Below are 20,641 nucleotides of genomic sequence, written 5' to 3'. Positions count from 1 at the left end.
CCCTATCTAGGACTTTCAATATTCAATAGGTTTCAATAAGATGCCCTTCATTCTTCTAAATTCCAGCAAGTACAGACGCAGAGTCATCAAACACACCTCATGTGTGAACCTTTCATTCCCAGAATCATACTCATGGGTCTACTCTGGGCCATCTCCCCAGCATGTTTTCTTAGCACAAAGCTGTTCACAATGCTCCAACTGCAGTTTTAGCAATGCCTTATAAAGCCTCAGCATTACATCCTTGCTTTTATATTCTAGTCTTCTTGAAATAAATCCTAACGTTTAACTTTCTTTCCTTCCCACCAACTCAACCTGCAAGTTAATTTTTAGGGAATCCTGCACAAGTACACCTCTGATCTTGGAATTTTCTCCCCATTTAGAAAATAGTCCGTGCCTTTATTTCTTCTACCAAAGTGCATCTCCACTTCTTTCTTCATACTAGATTCTTTCCTGTAGTACCATGAGCTCTTATCTTAAGTAGCCTCAATTGCAGCACCTTGTCAAAGGCCTTCTGAAAACCCAAGTAAACAACATCTTCTGACTCTCCTTTGTCTATCCTGCTTGATATTTCTGCAAAAAAATCCAACAGATTTGTCAGGCAAGAGAACCCCTTTAGGAAACCATGCTGACTTTGGCCTATTATGTGCCTCCAAGTATCCCAAAACCACATCTTAATAATGGAATCTTCCCAACTACTGATGTCAGGCTGACTGGGCTATTAATTCCTTTCTTCAGCCTTCCACCCTTCTTAGAGTGGAGTGACATTTGCAATTTTTCAGTCCTCCAAAATCATTCCAAGATCTAATGATTCTTGAAAGATCACTGCTAATGTCTGCACAATTTCTTCAGCTACCTCTTTCAGAACCCTGGTGAGATGTAATCCATCTGGTTCAGTTGACTTATCTGCCTTCAGACCTTTCAGCTTCCCAAGCACCTTCTCCTTAATAATAGTGACTACACTCACTTCTGCCCCCGATACACTTGAATTTATGGCATACTGTTAGTGTCTTTCACAATGAAGATTGATGCAAAAAACTTGACAAAGTCCATCTGTCATTTCTTTGTCCTCATTATTACTTGTCCAGTGTCATTTTCCAGTTGTCCAATATCCACCCTTGCCTTTCTTTTATTCTTTATGTCTCTGAAAACCATTGAAATCCAGTACCTTTCTCAGAAAATAGCACTGTTAGATTTTAGTAGACTAGGAGTACAGTTATCTAGATAAGATGGTATATTTCATCATTAAATCTGAAGGTAATAACAAATAGAATATTATACCTTCTTCTCACGTGTTCTTTTCCCAAGATGTGAATCTGAGGAATAGATGTTAAACGTTTTCATGAACTTAAGACTAAAAGATGTTTTCAGAAATATCAACTGTATTAATTAGGGCCTTTTGTTTTGTATATCAATACGTATTTTATTTCAGTAAGTTTACTTGTCAAATCCTTGTCCTGCACACTGTTTTTCATCCGTGCAAATTCAGTGTTTGTAGAACAAACTAATGCAGATAGACAAAGACACAAACAATTCTGAGTGTTTAATGAAATTCATCTTTTATTAACTGCAGTTTTTGTAACAGCGTCTATTTTGTATTCAGTAAAAAAATGTGCTAGATTTCTGTTCTTCATTGAGGAAGTGTTTTGTCTTGAATTTTAAATCCCTTTAATCACATTTATATTTTGGAGAATCAGAATCAGGTTTGCATTAAAATATTTTATAAAAATATTTCACGTTTAATTACTTAAAATATCACTTGTTCTTAGGCTTTCTTTAATCTGTTGAAAATTGGTGTGTTTAATACAAACTGGTATTGTGTGTTATACTTGATATATTTCCTCAAACTCCTTGAAATTCTAAGAATAAAATGATAAAGTCTGCTCTTTCACTAACAGGTATAAGTTCACTTTATTGATCTTATCTGACTTTAAATATAATTTAATTTCTCTCAAAGCCAAATATGAATTACTTTTAATTGTTGCTAGATTGAGGCTTCCTGTTCATTTTACATGGGATGTTGATTGGCCCCATAGGTTAATCTACTAGACCTTGTATCAATGTTGAATTTAAATCTGGTCATCAAAAATGAAATGGCAGGATAATACTGAATTTCTTTGGCTAAACAAAAATGTTATTGTTTCCTTTTGTGGCACAATTTTGACATTAACTAAAATGTTGTAAATAATCAGGAGGTCAGGCAACATTTGTGGAGAGCAAAAGTTTCCATTACAGATCTTGTCCTTTTATCATTCATACACCATCAACAGTAAACATTAATTCTCTTGCGTGCTCCCTCCAGATGCTGCCTGACACACCGAATATGCCCAACATTTCTGTTCTGTGCTTTTTGCTTGATATTTAACAATTATAATCAGTGTGATATTTTATGTAAGTAGATATTACAGATGAAAAGAATCCAAGAAGATTAGGAAGAAATCCTTACATGATCACTTAATCCTCATACCTCATATCACATTCAAAGATTGCCACTAATACAGAACCACTTGGAACATTTGAAGCATCCTTGCCCTTCTGTGGCCTATCTCAGGTCCAGCTCTAGTTCTTGGGTTTGAGATTATGGGAAAGTTGCTTATATTGACTGAAAAGATAATATTTACAAAATATAATTTTTTGGGCTAAATTGCTATCTGGAGAGAAACTGTTCAACAACATATTCCATAATAGCTATTTCTGGGTTAAATTCAGTGACAAACTTGTGCCACTAAGTAATCAAGATACCATAATATAATGCTTTTCTGTCTGTGACAACAGTGATCCTTGAAATAATTCTTTGTTTTTTTTTCATGCATTTGTTAACCATGCCACAATGTGCCAAGAAAGAGCAGAGCATCCTACTTCAAATAAAGCAAACAATGTCTTGGACTTTCAAAATTCTTCTTAACATTCATTTATTTCAGATAATTTAATAGGCTTTTCTATCTATTTGTCCTTGTTGCAGATTCTATGAACAGCTGCTAAGCAATGATATAACTAACCTCTTAAGCTTTTGGTACCACTTCTGTGCACAGCAAGAAACTGATTTAAACTTTATGCACCATCCCCGCGCACTGCAAAAGTCTGTTGTTTTTCAGTTATTAATTCTAGTGTTTGCAAAAGGACAAAATGTTGGTAAAAATGATCTTTTTTTACATTATGTTAATAATTATGTATTATAGCATGTGAATTGATTTGAAAATCAAATCACAACATGGGATAATCTCAAATAAAATTTACAGCGTTATTGCCATTTAACCTGTAATTCACCTTGTTTTACTACCTCCAGCTTTCATCATACCTAGATACTTACAGTGTCTTTTTATTGAGAATCCTGTGCAGATGTTTAAAGGAAGTGTTAAAACTGCCATTATGCCCTTGCCCATGAAATTTCTTTGGATATAAAATAATCTTCATTAACGAGACATCTCATTACTTCTATGGTTAATCCTACTTTATTTCCTGCATTCTAGGTAACTGTGGTGCTCGATTATGAGCAGTGATTGAAAATTCATGAGATAAAAGTTATGACAGAAAGCAAGTCTTCATAGAGAACTATCTCAATCAATCTAAACTCTATTTGAAGTAAAAGGAAAGGAACATAGAACATTACAGCACCGTGCAGGCCCTGCCCACAATGTTGTGTCTCAAAGATCAATCTAACCCTTCCCTTCTATATAGCCCACCATTTATCTATCATCCATGTGCCTATCTAAGAGTTTCTTAAATGCCTCACAGATCCATCACTCTCTGTACAGAACATCTCCCTATATTTTCCTCCAATCATCTTAAAATTATACCCCCTGTATTAGCCCTCTCTGCAATGGGAAAAAGTCTCTGGCTATCCACTTGATCTTTGCCTCTTATCATTTTGTAATCCTCTTATGAAGTTACCTCTTGCTCTTCTTCACCCCAAAGAGAAAAGCCATACCTCACTCAAGACATGCCATCTAATGCAAACAGCATCCTAGCAAATCTCCTCTGCAACCTTCCTGTAATGAGGCAACCAAAGCTGAACACAATATTTTAAGTGTGATTTAACCAGCGTTTTATCAGTGTTTCATAGGACTGCAATATTACCTTGCTGCTCTTGAACTTCACCAACCTTTATGTCATCTGTAACCTTAGTAACCCACCCTTCCACTTCCTAATCTAAGCATTTATATAAATCACAAAGAGCAGGGGTCCAAGAACAGATCCCCATGGAACACCACTGGTCACTGAACTCCAGGCAGAATATGCTCCATTACTACCACCTACCTTCTATGGGTGAGACAATTCTGTATCCACATAACCAAGTTTCCCTGGGTCCCATGCTTCCTAACTTCCTGAATGAGAATAAGATGGGGAACCTTATCAAACACCATTTACAGCAAGTCCACAGCTCTACCTTCGTCAGTGTGCTTTGTCATATCCTAAAATAATTCAATCGGGCTCATGAGGCATAACCTGCTTCTTCACAAAGCCATGCTGTCTGTCCCTAATCAAAGTATGTTTCATCAAATGCTCATAAATCCTGACTAAGAATCGGAGAATAATTTGCTCACCACTGAAGTAAGACTCATTGGTCAGTAATTCCCAGGGTTATCCCTACACCCTTTCTTGAACAAAGCAATAACATTTGAACAAAAGAATAACATCTGGTACTACTACTGTAGCCAGTGTGGATGCAAAGAACATCGCCAAAGGTGCAGCAGTCCTTTCCCTTGCTTCATGTAGTAACCTGGGGTATATCCCATCTGGCCCCAGGGACTTGTTGATCTTAAAGTTTTTCAAAAGTTCCAGCAAATTCTCTTCCTTACCAGTGATATGTTCAGGCATATCAATCTGTTTTACGCTGTCCTTACAAACGTCGGGGTCCTTTTTACTGGTGAATATTGAAGCAAAGTATTCATTAAGAACTTCCATATCTCCATTGATTCAAGACATATGTTTCCTATTCTATCCCTGATTGTCTTACCTCCACATATGCGTAGAATGCCTTGGGGTTTCCCTTAATCCTACTTGCTAAGGCCTTATCATGCCCCCTTCTAGCTCTCCTAAGTCTTCAGCTGCTATTCAGCTACCTCGTAACTTTCTGAGTCCTAATTGATCCTTACTTCCTAAAACTTAGAGTAAGTTTCTTTTTCCCTCTTGATCAGATGTCCCACATCATTTGTCAACCGTGGTTCCTTGTCAAAAGTGAGGAAAATGCACCCAATTGACAACTTTTATGAACACCATATACTTCACTGCCAATCATTTTTTCTTTCTACATCACTTTGATGTGGATAGATGTATGTAGCAACTCATTTACATCAGTTAATTCCATAAACTGAAGTAAATGAAATGTTGTTTGATCTTTGAAAGTTTCTTGATCTCTTCAAATAATTTCTCTGAATCTTTTATACTTAACAGAGAGCTTAAGTAGTTACTGGGCTTAATGTCTCACATAAAAGTAGATGTTCTAGACATCCATTCATCTTGGAATGGCATGAGCTCATGATTTTTGCATAATTGGGGATTTAAAGGTTATGGGGAAAAGGCAGGTAGGTGGACATGAGTCCATGGCCCAAGCAGCCATGATCTTATTGAATGGCGGAGCAGGCTTGTTGGGCCAGATGGCCAATTCCTGCTCCTGTTTCTTATGTTCTTATGATTTTCTGAACCAGACAAAAGAACACGAGAAATAGAAGCAGGAGAAGGCCGCTTGGCTAATCCTCTGCCTCATTGAAAACTTGCATCTTTTGCCTCATAACTGTTGATTTCCTGGCTATATCAAGCAACTGAACATCGTACAGTTTTATTCAATTGGGAGTTCCTTATGGGTAAAGGTATTTATTCTAATCTCTGCCACCTACCTTGTCAATCCTATTAAGAGATTTGTACAGTGAGGAATTTACATCTAAACTTGACAGTGTTGGCCCAGTCCATTGAGTCTTTCCTCAATAAACAAATCAATGCCAAAATTCACTTTATAAACATATAACAATTACAGCATGGAAACAGCCATCTCGGCCCTTCTAGTCCGTGCCGAACGCTTACTCTCACCTAGTCCCACTGACCCGCACTCAGCCCATAACCCTCCATTCCTTTCCTGCCCATATACCTATCCAATTTTACTTTAAATGCCAATACCGAACCTGCTTCTACCACTTCTACTGGAAGCTCATTCCACACAGCTACCACTCTGTGAGTAAAGAAATTCCCCCTCATGTTACCCTTAAACTTTTGTCCCCTAACTCTCAATTCATGTCCTCTTGTTTGAATCTCCCCTACTCTCAATGGAAAAAGCCTATCCACGTCAACTCTATCTATCCCCCTCATAATTTTAAATACCTCTATCAAGTCCCCCTCCACCTTCTGTGCTCCAAAGAATAAAGACCTAACTTGTTCAATCTTTCCCTGTAACTTAGGTGCTGAAACCCAGATAACATTCTAGTAAATCTTCTCTGTACGCTCTCTATTTTGTTGACATCTTTCCTATAATTCGATGACCAGAACTGTACACAATACTCCAAATTCGGCCTTACCAATGCCTTGTACAATTTTAACATTACATGCCAACTCCAATACCCAATGCTCTGATTTATAAAAGCCAACATACCAAAAGCTTTCTTCACCACCCAATCCACATGAGATTCCACCTTCAGGGAACTATGCACCATTATTCCTAGATCACTCTGTTCTACTGCATTCTTCAATGCCCTACCATTTACCATGTATGTCCTATTTGGATTATTCCTACCAAAATGTAGCACCTCACACTTATCAGCATTAAACTCCATCTGCCATCATTCAGCCCACTGTTCTAACTGGCCTAAATCTCTTTGCAGGCTTTGTTACTTCATTATCCACAACGCCACCTACCTTAGTATCATCTGCATACTTACTAATCCGATTTACCACCCCATCATCCAAATCATTAATGTATATGACAAACAACATTGGACCCAGTACAGATCCCTGAGGCACACCACTAGTCACCAGCCTCCAACCTGACAAACAGTTATCCACCACTGCTCTCTGGCATCTCCCATCTAGCCACTGTTGAATCCATTTTACTACTTCGATATTAATACCTAACAATTGAACCTTCCTAACTAACCTTCCGTGCGGAACCTTGTCAAAGGCCTCAGTGAAGTCCATATAGACAACATCCACTGCTTTACCCTCGTCGACTTTCCTCGTAACCTCTTCAAAAAATTCAATAAGATTTGTCAAACATGACCTTCCATGCACAAATCCATGCTGACTATTCCTAATCAGACCCTGTCTATCCAGATAATTATATCTACCATCTCTAAGAATACTTTCCATTAATTTACCCACCACTGACATAAAACTGACAGGCTTCACTCTTAGAACTCGTTTTAAAGAATGGAACCACATGAGCAATATGCCAATCCTCCGGCACCATCCCCGTTTCTAATGACATTTGAAATATTTCTGCCAGAGCCCCTGCTATTTCTGTGCTGACTTCCCTCAAGGTCCTAGGGAATATCCTGTCAGGACCTGGAGATTTATCCACTTTTATATTCCTTAAAAGCGCCAGTACTTCCTCCTCTTTAATCGTCATAGTTTCCATAACTTCCCTACTTGTTTCCTTTACCTTACACAATTCAATACCGAAGAAAAGAAATTGTTCAAAATCTCCCCCATCTCTTTCGGCTCCACACATAGCTGTTCACTCTGATTCTCTAAGGGACCAATTTTAACCCTCACTATCCTCTTGCTATTAATATAACTGTAGAAACCCTTTGGATTTATTTTCACCTTACTTGCCAAAGCAACCTCATATCTTCTTTTAGCCTTTCTAATTTCTTTCTTAAGATTCTTCTTACATTCTTTGTATTCCTCGAGCACCTCATTTACTCCATGCTGCCTATATTTATTGTAGATATCTCTCTTTTTCCTAACTAAGTTTCCAATATCCCTTGAAAACCATGGCTCTCTCAAACCTTTAACCTTTCCTTTCAACCTAACAGGAACATAAAGACTCTGTACCCTCAAAATTTCACCTTTAAATGACCTCCATTTCTCTATTACATCCTTCCCATAAAACAAATTGTCCCAATCCACTCCTTCCAAATCCTTTCACATCTCCTCAAAGTTAGCCTTTCTCCAATCAAAAATCTCAACCCTGGGTCCAGTCCAATCCTTCTTCAATGTTATAGTGAAACTAATGGCATTGTGATCACTGGACCCAAAGTGCTCCCCAACACATACCACCGTCACCTAACCTATTTCATTCCCTAACAGAAGATCCAACACTGCCCTTTTTCTAGTCGGTACCTCTATGTATTGCTGCAAAAAACTATCCTGCACACATTTTACAAACTCCAAACCATCCATCCCTTTTACAGTATGGGCTTCCCAGTCTATGTGTGGAAAATTAAAATCTCCCACAATCACAGTCTCGTGAAAAGCATTACTATCAGAACAAGACAGAAATGTGAAGGCATTTAACGTGTGCCTTGTTTATAAAGTTAGCTAAACAGATTTAGTTTGTTAGTCATTAATTTCACCTTCTGGCACAATCAGTTGGATTGATTCAGTTGGAAATATGGATTTGATATTACTCTTCAAAACTTGGTGCAGTGTTTTGCTTCCAGGAAGTAAACACAGCTAGAAATATCTTGTGCTAACTTTACTAGTGTTCTACTTTAATAGTTGAAGTGAATGCTACTTGGAGTTCATGCAGGGAAACAAAAACTATCCTCAGCAATAAATGAATCAAACCTGAAACTTAAATGTTTATTCATACAGTAGTTTTCAGTTTTAGAGGTTGACTTGGATATTATATCATTTTAAAATCATTTGTCTAATTAAATTGAATATAGTTCTGTATACTTCTTAAACAGTACTATCTATTCACATTCAAAGAAAAATAATCTGGCAAAGTTTAAATGTTCAGGACACAAACATGAGAAAACAGTTTCTATTACAGCACCCTGAATCCTGGTTTCTCATAATTAATTACCGTACATTTTATTCAATACAAGTTATTACTAAATGTTACCATCTCAGGAAGCTCCTGTTACAATCGTGGAATTCTGATGGCATTCTAGCCTTGATGTAAAAACTTAAGGTTAAATCTAAGACTTTTTCCAAAAACTCCAGAAACACGTATAAAGTAATTGGGAACTATCTCCAGTTTTGGACATGACAAGATATTATTGATTGTCCATGTATGAATTTTAAATAAACTTCAATATTGGTAAACTTTCAGTCTACATTGAAGACTTCCACATGATACATTACGAGGAAGTGGTTGTTTTATCATAATGGAGAAGTCTCAAAGACACAGAAATATTGTTTTTATTTTTAGCAATACAATGCGGCGTTGGTTCTTCCAGCCCTTTGCACCATGTCAACCCAGCAGCCCCTAACAGACCCTAACCTAATCACAGGACAATTTACAATAACTAACTAACCTACCCAGTACATCTTTGGACTGTAGGAGGACATCATGGAAAACTCCTGCATTCCACGAGAAGGATGTACAGCGACTTTTTGCAGAATGGCACCAGAATTGGACTCTGAACTCCGGAAAGCCTGCCGTGGTGCTTCATATGGTCTGAAGTCCACACTTCTGGGGTAGGGCCACTCATGATCGAAAATGAACTCACAAGAGGAACAGGCAGAAAAAGCTGTTGCTCTAAAAACTTGAATGTGGAAGAAGTCCTGTAGTGATCGAATACTGGTGATAGGAACAATCCTACCATTCCTGGAGATGATCAACCACAAAATCTGCATGCTGGCAGCAGATGCATGATGACTTTCTTGAACCTGTTCCAGAACAGAGGGTATCCTTCAGCATCCACATCCACAACTGGACAGCTCTCTTCAAAGTACCCTCTTTTCACTCCAAATTTTGGGATGGGTGTGTTGGGAGAACTAGCAAAGTTGCCTCAAACATACAGTACTGAGCAAAGGTATTAGGCATATATTTATATCTAGGGAACCCAAGACATTCACTAAGTACAGTAGTAATTTTGTCTATTACACTGTACTGATGCTGCAAAAAATAATTTCATGACGTGAGTGATGATAAACAATTCTGATATAGGTCTCCATTGTGGGCTGAGTGTGCAAAAGGGGGCAGGGAGAGAAGGATCATAAGGAAAGAGGAGGGAGCAGAAAGCAGCAGAGAGATCTTCTGTAATGATTATTAAAGCAATTGTTTGGAATCAAATGACCTTGCCTGGTTTATCAGGGTTAAGTGTGCCTGCACCTGCATGTTGTCAAATGCAGTACTATACAAAAGTCTTAGGCACCCTAGCTATATATATATGTGCCTAAGACTTTTGCACAGTACTATATGCCATCCTATTTCTCTCGATTCAGAAACTGGGTCCTGCTGAAGGGTTTTGGCCCGAAAAGTCAACTGCTTTTTCCCATAGATGCTGCCTTGCCTGCTGAGTGTCTCCAGCATTTTGTGTGTGTGTTGCTCAGATTTCCAGCATCTGCAGATTTTTTCTTGTGTGCAACTAAACCACTATTACTGTGGTTGTAATGTGAGAAAGCTAAACTTCTGAACTTAGAATGATAGGACACTCAATAATAACCTATAGAGTTAATGCATGGAAAGGTGTCATTGTCCTCAGGAGCTACAAAAGGAAATTCCTGATCTTTACCCTTTGTAGAACATGATAGGAACACAATAGCCTCTCTGTCAATCACTATGACAATTCTGTTCTTGGCTACTGTTCCCTTCCCGGACCCCATAATTCTTGATTCCTTTGAAATTACTCATTTATCTATTTTAACATTATTTAATCCTCTCTTGTTGCTGTCTAATTTCTTAACTCTTTTAAACTTTATTTTTAAACCTCTTTTTGCATTATTAATTCACTCAGTTTTTCAGATATACTGTGAGGAATGAGATGTTAATGGAAACAAGTATAAAAGCAGTCTGTATACACTCAGTGGTCACTTTACTTGGTACCTCCTGTACCTAATAAAGTAGCCACTGAATGTATGTTCATGGTCTTCTGCTGCTGAAATCCATCCTCTTCAAGATTTGAAGTGTGTTTGTTCTACTGGGTGTTTCTTATTGACCACTCAATAGTAACAGAGACATTGAGGAGCAGGTAGGGAGACATATTCTGGAAAGGTGTAATAATAACAGGGCTATCGTGGTGGGAGATTTTAATTTCCTAAGTATTGATTGGCATCTCTCTAGAGCAAGGGGCTTAGATGGGGTGAAGTTTGTTAGGTGTGTTCACAAAGGTTTCTCGACACAATATGTAAATAAGCCTACAAGAGGAGAGGCTGTTCTTGATCTGGTATTGGGAAATGAACCTGGTCAGGTGTCAGATCTCTCAGTGGGAGAGCATTTTGGAGATAGTGATCACAATTCTATCTCCTTTACTATAGCATTGGAGAGGGGTAGGAACAGACAAGTTGGGAAAGCATTTAATTGGAGTAAGGGGAAATATTAGACTATCAGGCAGGAATTTAGAAGCATAAATTGGGAACAGATGTTCTTAGGGAAATGTATGGCAGAAATGTGCCAAATGTTCAGGGAATATTTGTGTGGAGTTCTGAGTAGGTACGTTGCAATGCGACATGGAAAGGATGGTAGGGTACAGCAACAAAGGTGTACAAAGGCTGTTGTAAGTCTAGTCAAGAAAAAAAGAAGAGCTTAATGAAAAGTTCAAAAAACTAGGTAATGTTAGAGTTCTAGAAGATTATAAGGCTAGCAGGAAAGAGCTCAAGAATGAATTAAGAGAGCCAGAAGGGGCCATGAGAAGGCCTTGGTGGACAGGATTAAGGAAAACCCCAAGGCATTTCAGAAGTATGTGAAGAGCAAGAGGATAAGACGTGAGGGAATAGGACCAATCATTGTGACAGTGGAAAAATGTGTATGGAACTGGAGGAGATAGCAGAGGTACTTAATTAATACTTTCCTTCAGTATTCACTGCAGAAAAGGATCTTGGCAATTGTAGGGATGACTTACAGCGAACTGAAAAGCTTGAGCATATAGATATTAAGAAAGAGGATGTGCTGGAGCTTTTGGAAAGCGTCAAGTTGGGTAAGTTACCAGGACCGGACGAGTTGTACACCAGGCTACTGTGGGAGATGAGGGAGGAGATTGCTGAGCCTCTGGTGATGATCTTTGCATCATCAATGGGGACAGGAGAGGTTCTGGAGGGTTGGAGGGTTGTGGATGTTGTTCCCTTATTCAAGAAAGGGAGTAGAGACAGCCCAGGAAATTATCAGCCAGTGGGTTTTACTTCAGTAGCTGGTAAGTTGATGAAAAGATCCTGAGAGGCAGGATTTATGAACATTTAGAGAGGCATAATATGATTAGGAATAGTCAGCATAGTTTTGTCAAAGGCAGGTTGTGCCTTACAAGCCTGATTGAATTTTTTGAGAATGTGACTAAACACATTGATGAAGGTAGAGCAGTAGATGTAGTGTATATGGATTTCAGCAAGACATTTGATAAGGTACCCCATGCAAGGCTTATTGAGAAAGTTAGGAGGCATGGGATTCATGCTCCTCAGACAGGATGAAGAGGTCAATACTCCCCAATGCCATTAGGCTTTACAATTCTACCGCCAGGACTTAAGAACTTTTTAAAAGCTATTATTAATGCTTTTTGAGATAGTGATTTAGATGTATTTCATATTTTTTACTGAGTTAAGTATTGTATGTAATTAGTTTTGCTACAACAAGTGTATGGGACATTGGAAAAAAGTTGAATTTCCCCATGGGGATGAATAAAGTATCTATCTATCTATCTATCTATCAAGGGGACATTGCTTTGTGGATTCAGAATTGGCTTGCCCACAGAAGGCAGAGTCATTTTCTGCATGGAGTTCAGTGACCAGTAGTGTGCTTCAGGGATCTGTTCTGAGACCTCCCCTTCTCTTTGTGATTTTTTTATAAATGACCTGGATGAGGAAGTAGAGGGTTTGGTTAGTAAATTTGCTGGTGACACAAAGGTTGGGGGTGTTGTGGATAGTGTGGTGGGTTATCAGAGGTTACAGCGGGACATCAATAGGATGCAAAACTGGGTTGAGAAGTGGCAGATGGAGTTCAACCCAGGTCAAATATGATGACAGAATATATTATTAGTGGTAAGACTCTTGGCAGTGTGGAGGAACAGAGGGATCTTGGGGGCGAGTCCATAGGACACTCAAAGCTGCTATGCTCTTTGATTCTGTGGTTAAGAAGGCATACAGAGCATTGGTCTTCATTAACCATGGGATTGAGTGTAGGAGCTGAGAGGTAATGTTGCAGCTATATAGGACCCTGGTCAGACGCCACGGAGTACTGTGCTCAGTTCTGGTCGCCTCACTACAGGAAGGATGTGGAAACCAGAGAAAGGGTGCAGAGTAGATTTACAAGCCTGTTGCCTGGATTGGGGAACATGTCTTATGAGAATAGATTGAGTGAACTCGGCCTTTTCTCCTTGGAGCAATGGAGGATGAGAGGTGACCTGATGGAGGTGTGTAAGATGATTGATCGTGTGGGTAGTCAGAGGCTTTTTCCTAGAGCTGAAATGGCTATCATGAGAGGGCACAGTTTTAAGCTGCATGGAAGTAGGTACAGAGGAGATGTAGGGGTAAGTTTTTTACACGGACAGTGGTGAGTGCATGGAATGGGTTGCTGGCGACAGTGGTGGAGGTGGATGCGATAGGGACTCCTGGATAGGTACATGGAGCTCAGAAAAGTAGAGTGCTGTGGGTAACTCTAGGTAATTTCTAAAGTAGGGATATGTTCAGCACAGCATTGTGGGCTGAAGGGCCTGTACCGTGCTGTAGGTTTTCTATGTTTTCTCTCAATTACCCTGCCCAGACTGGGTGGGTGCAGAGTTAGCAAGGCCAAGGACCGGCACCAGGTGTTCGGCATAGCAATGCACAATGCCGAGCCCAAGTGGTTATCTTTTTTTAAAGAAGAGTGTGCACATACCAGTAAGTATTCGGGTAGGAGGACCATCAGGTGCTGTTACAAATCAACACCCTATGGGATATAACGCTAAACCACTTACAGGGTTTTGCTTTTATGCATTTGATTTTATTTTGAATTACATGTCACAATTTGTTTTATTCAGTTTAAAGTCTTCATGGCTGATTATAGATTCTTCAACCTGACTGGCTGAAGAGTTGTTTGTCCCATTGTCTAAATACCCTGGTAGCATGGAGAAGGCATTGTGCTACCAGTGTGGGTAGTTTTCCATTCTAAAGCCTGCAAAGGCTATAGTACAGGAGTTTTGCAGGACAAATTTCTTTTAAGATCTTTCCTCAATGAAAGACTTTCCGTATGGAGGTCAGAATTGGGGTCATTCATTGAGGACTGAATATTCTTTATTTCCATTTGTAGCTCATCAGCAAATGATGCAGTCATTGATTTTATACAATGAGACCATGTGTAATATAGAGAAGTGGCTGATAAGTGACAGACACTATTTGTGCTGTTGAAGTACTAGGCATTGACCATCACTAACCGCCTAACTTTAATCGTAGTTGATTTTCTCACCTTAATCTTTCAAGGGAAGAATATTGGCCAAAAGCCCAACTGGACCAGCCACATAAATAGATGTGTGTCTCATGAGCAAGTCAGAACACCCTAAAGCCTTTCCACCATCTATAAAGCACAAATCAGGAGCAGCTCCAATAATACTCAAGAAGTTCAATATTATCCAGGAGAAACAAGCCAAATTAATTGTTACCCTATCCATCAAACCCCAGTATCGTGCCTCTAATTTCCTCTATTACCTTTACATGGAAGTTGCAATAAATGCTATCTTCTTCAGTAGTTCAGCACAATACCAATCCAACAACATTTTCCAAATTATGGCCTCTTCCACCCAGAAGAAGGGAAGCAGCTATATAGGAACATCATTAATTACATCATCCTGAGCATTCTTCATTGATCAGTTTTGCTGTGACTAAATTCTGGTAGATACTTCCAGAAGGTTGGAAACAGTTCAAAAAGCAACTTACCATCACCTTTTCAAGAACGATTAGGAATGGGTAAACATTGGTGGCCTTGCCACATCTTGACAAATAATTGAAAACAAGTCTGTGGACAACATTGTAGATGGTGAACCATTTTCCTTAATTTGGGCAGTATTTCAGCCAATTACCTCTTCATCCAACCCTGTATTGGGCATTGTTTTTGTTGCTTGATCCTTTTGCACCTTCATAAAATAGCCTTGTCTTTTTACACTGGCCAGAAACGTTAACTGCTTCTTTGTCCTCGGGTTCTACATGGTCTGTGAATATTTAAATCAATTTCTGTTGATGTTGCAGATTTGCAATATTCATTATATTTTGCTGAAATGTTTTCATGTACTTAAAAAAAACTTAATTCATCCTTACTTTTGGCTGTCCAGCCAAACTCACACTCACTCATCTTTGTGTATTGATGCAGGCTTTATTGCATTTATCTTTTGTTGCCCCACTTGCGCAAAGCTCCTTCAAACCACATTTCAGTAGTCATCTCAGGAAGATGAATGGGTTCTGACTGGCATCTGTGACTCACTTGGAGGATCCACACCTGAACTGCCTTTGTGATCTTTTGACAACTTGCTGATGTTAAAAGATATTGTTAACTGTTTTAGTTGATTATCAAGTGACATTTAAAATCTTTCTGAGCTGTTTTTCAATATATTTCAAATTATGAATATGTAAAATTGCATTTAAATAATATAAACCTAATTAAAGTCATTAAGTGCCAGAAAGATGGCATCATCAGATACATTTACTATGTTTAAGAGGCATTAGACAGACATTTAAATAGGCAAGGCAAACAAATTCAATTCTAAATGCAGGCAGGTAACCTAAGAATAGATGGGCAAAGAGGTCAGCATGAACAAGGTGGGCTGATGGGCCAGTTTCTATACTGTACAGTCTATGAATTTGTAATTCTTAATATAAAACAAGAAAGAATTTACATGTTTAAATCAATGTTGATAGTTCTATTCAAATAAATGGAGCTGCATAACATACAATATATCAACCATGGCTGATGAGTAATTGAGGGGCTGATTGTAAAGTCCATCTCAGTTCTTTGGGTGCTTTTCCTCAACTCTGTGCTGAGTACAACGGTGGAGCAGAAAGCCAAATACTTCACAGTCTTGACATCAAACTCGCCTCATTGCAAAGCTCAGGCAAGGAAGATTGAGATGAGCTGACATATGATGAACACTTTGTTGTAACATTTTATGGATAGAAGTGGTATTTGGCTAGACTCCAGGAAGAAGAAGAATTTATCTTTTCATGACAGACATTTACTATGTCTTTTTACACACATCACCAAGCGAAACCTCTTTCAGCACTGTCCGAACAATAGGATGTGATCTTTTTCAATAAAAATTACCCCTAAACCTATAAACAACAGGCTATAAATCTTAAAGGAGCATGCAACTTTGAAATGTTGTTTGAAATCGTAGTTTATTAGTGACTTCAGTTCCATGAACTACACGAAAATTTATTGTTGATTTTATTATGGCTAATACTGCCATTTTCAATTACCCTTTTAATTGTGAATTCAAAAAGAATGTCTTAGGGTCTAATTTCTAATACTCTTTGCATGGTTTATGGCTGCTGGCTTTCTCAAACCTCTATAATGTGTCCATTTATATGTTGTTGTATATTTTAGAGAACTGTATTACAGTGAATATTTGCTGAGTGTACTGTTGTGAGAATCCTTAACAGAAAAACACTGAACTAATAAATTCTTGTTTATATATGTCTGCTAATCTTTTGCTTGGCTTTGATATTACAAGAACGATAGCTCAAGCTCACATAATAAATTTTAAGTGCTGAAAGCTTTGACTGTGGTGGTTCAATTTGAGTGTTGCAATTCCATAACTAATCTTTAGACAAATTGATAGGGTGTAGTTTTAAAAGAGGTTAAGTAACAAGCACATGTGTACAATCCTATGACTAGCCATGACCAACATGCAGGTCCTTTATGAACGACTTCTCAGAAGAAAATATCCAAGAGCGCAGAGGGACGCCTTAATAGGTATGTCTATGTAACTTCTCACAGTAAATCTTCATCGTCTTCTGTAGATGATTTTGTTCCAGAATAATTAATTTGATTTTAAAAAGTACATTACAATGCAATCAATGATCCAATTGAGAGAAAATTGTGTGAATCTCTTAAAATGCATTTTAAAGATTTGTTTTGAATTCCAATAATCAAATTTTAACATACATCTTAACATTTTATTTTTATGGTGTTTGCTTTTCGAATAGTTAATTGCATTTTAATGTAGGCTTTATTTTTCAGAGGAGATTGATGTTGATGCTAGACTTGCAGATCTTTGTAAACAGATAAAGGTACGTGCCTAATACAATCAGCTTTGACCTGGCAGACATTATTGTCTCAGTTTCACAAACTAAAGTCTTTTGAAGAGTTTGTCCTTTGCTTTTATTATTATTTGTGTTTGTTTTGAACTATAGAATAGGTCTGCCCTGAGAGAATACATTGTATTTATTAATGAAGAGTGTAAGTCTAATAACCAAAAATGAAAATAAGCAGATGCAAAAAATCTGAAGTAATAATGAAAAATGCCACAATACTTCAGGTCAGGCAGCAACTATGGAAAAAGAAACACTCAATTTTTTAGGCCTGTGACTCAATGTCAAAGCTAAGAGAAAGAAAAATTTGCCTTTTTATGCCCATCACTCCTACTGGGGCATAGGTTGCCGACAACAGCTCACCAGGGTCCTCTGTCCTGGGCCAATCTTTCAGTGCTGGTGTAGCCCATCTATACATCATCTAAGCAAAGGTCCTTACTCTCCCAGGGATGAGGTCTTGGTAGATTCTGTTGGCATTTCTGTAGCACTGGAATTCTACAGGATGGGGTTGCTGGTTCCATGCCTAACCCTCCTCCTTTCACTGCTGGGCTTTGGACTGTCCATGGCCAAGTTAGAAAGAAAGATACAATGTAGTTTTCAGTGGGATAGAAACTAGGAGAGAGAACATCTGTGAGAGGAAGGGTTGAAGTGGTCTTACAATGACAATTACCAGCTCAGAAGCTGCTTGGTGTGTGTAATATGTTGTTAATGAGAAGAAAAGGGAAAATGAAAAATACAGTCTGCTTCACTAAGACTGACCTGCCAGACAGGTTTCCCCAATCTTGCTATTCAACAAGGTGTTATGCAGACCAGCTAGAACTTAAGTGCTGGAACCTACTGCCTTTAAGCTATTCCCCTTGTTCTATATAACCCTCCCTTACCTTCTACTAAAAGCTAACTTTTATGTTTGTTGTTCTCATTTCTGATGAAGAATCACAGAGTCAAAATGTTGACTATTTCTCTTTCCACAGCTGTTGCCTGACCTGCTGAGTATTTTTCAGCATTTTCCTTTTGGATTTCAGATTTCCTTAATCTGCAGTGTTTTCTGTCATTTTTCAGTCACAAGATTTACACTGTGAAAGTAGGTCAGCATGACTGTTTTTAAGTCTTGATATCGAGCAGCTGGTGTAAAACTATTATTTTACACAGATCTTAAAGCTATAGAAGTTCAGTCCTAACTCACTACAGCACTTGTAGGTGTACAGGAGAGATCCAAACCTACACTCCAACATTTAAGTCAGACTTATTACATATATTGTAATGGGAAAAGTCATATTCTATCAGCCTTAAAAAGTTGTTATTTTTTTTACTAGATCTGGTGGATAGTGTGTAGAATAGCAATAATGGATAGTGTGAGGGTTGTAGATAGTATGGAGGGCTGTCAGAGCTGTGGATAGTGTGGAGAGCTGTCAGAGGTTACAGCGGGTCATTGATAGGATGCAAAACTGGGCTGAGAACTGGCAGATGGAGTTCAACCCAGATAAGTGTGAGGTGGTTCATTTTGGTAGGTCAAATATAATGACAGAATATAGTATTCATGGTAAGACTCTTGGCAGTGTGGAGGGTCAGGGATCTTGGGGACCGAGTCCATAGGACACTCAAAGCTACTGCGCAGGTTGACACTGTGGTTAAGAAAGCATACGGTGCATTGGCCTTCATCAGTCGTGAGTTTGAGTTTAGGAGCTGAGAGGTAATGTTGTAGCTATATAGGACCCTGGTTAGACCCCACTTGGAGTACTGTGCTCAGTTTTGGTCACCTCACTATAGGAAGGATGTGGAAGCTATAAAAAGGGTACAGAGGAGATTTACAAGGATGTTGCCTGGATTGGGGAGCATGGCTTATGAGAATAGGTTGATTGAACTCAGCCTTTTGTCCTTGGAGTGACAGAGGATGAGAGGTGACCTGATAGAGGTGTGTAAGATTATAAGAGGCATTGATCGTGTGAATGGTCAGAGGCTTTTTCCCAGAGCTGAAATGGCTAGCATGAGAGGGCACCGTTTTAAGGTGCTTGGAAGTAGGTACAGAGGAGATGTCAGGGTAAGTTTTTATGCAGAGAGTAAAGAGTGCATAGAATGGGCTGCCGGTGATGGTGGTGGAGGCGGACACGATAGGGTCTTTTAAGAGACTCCTGGATAGGTACATGGAGCTCAGAAAAATAGAGGGCTGTGGGTAACCTGAGATAATTTCTAAAATAAGGACATATTGCGGCACAGCTTTGTGGGCCGAAGGGCCTGTATTGTGCTGTAGGTTTTCTATGCTTCTATGTTTCTATCTGAGAAACTGGAAAATGTATTATAGTCTTAAATACGATGAAAAATATGTATTTCTAGATCAATTGAATAAAAAGCATGTATATCATACATAATACTTGAATTTTCTAATATATTTATGTGCTTTCTGATGTGTGAATATGTAATGGCAGCTTCAGAATTACAAACTACATTGCAGAATTATTGTAGCAAATTTATCGGTGTTTACGAAAGAAAGAGCAACAGAATTCAATAAAACTTCAACGAATTATGTAAAAATGTAGAATAAACCTAAATAAGCATTTTTTATTGGCTTACTCTTCATCTTCATCAATAAAGACAGTAATTTCAATTTAAATGTTTTAATTCCAAATAAAAGTATTTTTGTATTAAGTAACACATACAAAATGCTGGAGGAACTCAACAGGCCAGGTAGCATCTATGGAAAAGAGAGCAGTTGATGTTTCGGGCCAAGACCCTTCATCAGTCCTAATGCAGTGTCTTGGCCAGAAACGTCAACTATATTCTTTTCCATTGATGCTGCCTGGCTGCTTAGTTCCTCCAGCATTTGATGTGTGTGTGGCTTGGATTTCCAGCATCTGCAGATTTCCTCTTGATTATTTTTGTATTAATATCTCATGCATTCACATTTTTACATTTGTGTATGGATTGCATTGTCAGCTTATTAGAGAATAGTGAGGTAAATTAATCTGCTTCTCTTTTTGTGAATTACTTCACCTGCAAAATAAAGTTTGTTTGACTGGGAAGAATGGTAATTGTAGAAGAATGAGAAAATAAAAGTGATCTATTTCCCCTTTAAGTAGGGCTGCAGTTCTGTGAACCAATGAATATGTTATTTTTCAAAGTTCATGTTTTCTTTTTTAAAATATCTGTTAAGGCTCACAATATATATCTTGAAATTCCAGCAAAAAGTGGAAAATCCTGATGAGCTACCAGAGTGGGTGAACATGGATCTTGCACAACTTTGTTCTTTGTTGATGGCTCTTTGGGCACAGTTTTTAGAGATTGTGTCACTGCAAGAAGAGATTTCAGCGTTGTTAGCAAAGGAACATCATGCGCTTCGAGTAAG

General features: G+C 38.4%; 1 protein-coding gene across 3 annotated transcripts in view; it reads left to right on the top strand.

The window, feature by feature from the left end:
* The window catches only part of fam135a (family with sequence similarity 135 member A), a 121,471-nt gene that overhangs the window by 53,015 nt on the left and 47,815 nt on the right, over window positions 1-20,641 (top strand). Inside the window, exons 10-12 of one of the 3 annotated variants that reach the window (XM_073056495.1) lie at window positions 16,886-16,963; window positions 17,231-17,280; window positions 20,478-20,636. In XM_073056495.1, coding sequence (XP_072912596.1) covers window positions 16,886-16,963; window positions 17,231-17,280; window positions 20,478-20,636 — 287 coding nt within the window. The remainder of the gene's footprint in view (window positions 1-16,885; window positions 16,964-17,230; window positions 17,281-20,477; window positions 20,637-20,641) is intronic. The other 2 variants (XM_073056497.1, XM_073056496.1) reach the window with 2 other exon arrangements.

Source organism: Hemitrygon akajei, chromosome 9 (assembly GCF_048418815.1).
Source record: "Hemitrygon akajei chromosome 9, sHemAka1.3, whole genome shotgun sequence".
Classification (NCBI taxonomy): domain Eukaryota; kingdom Metazoa; phylum Chordata; class Chondrichthyes; order Myliobatiformes; family Dasyatidae; genus Hemitrygon; species Hemitrygon akajei.
This window is presented reverse-complemented; position numbering and strand designations above follow the sequence as displayed.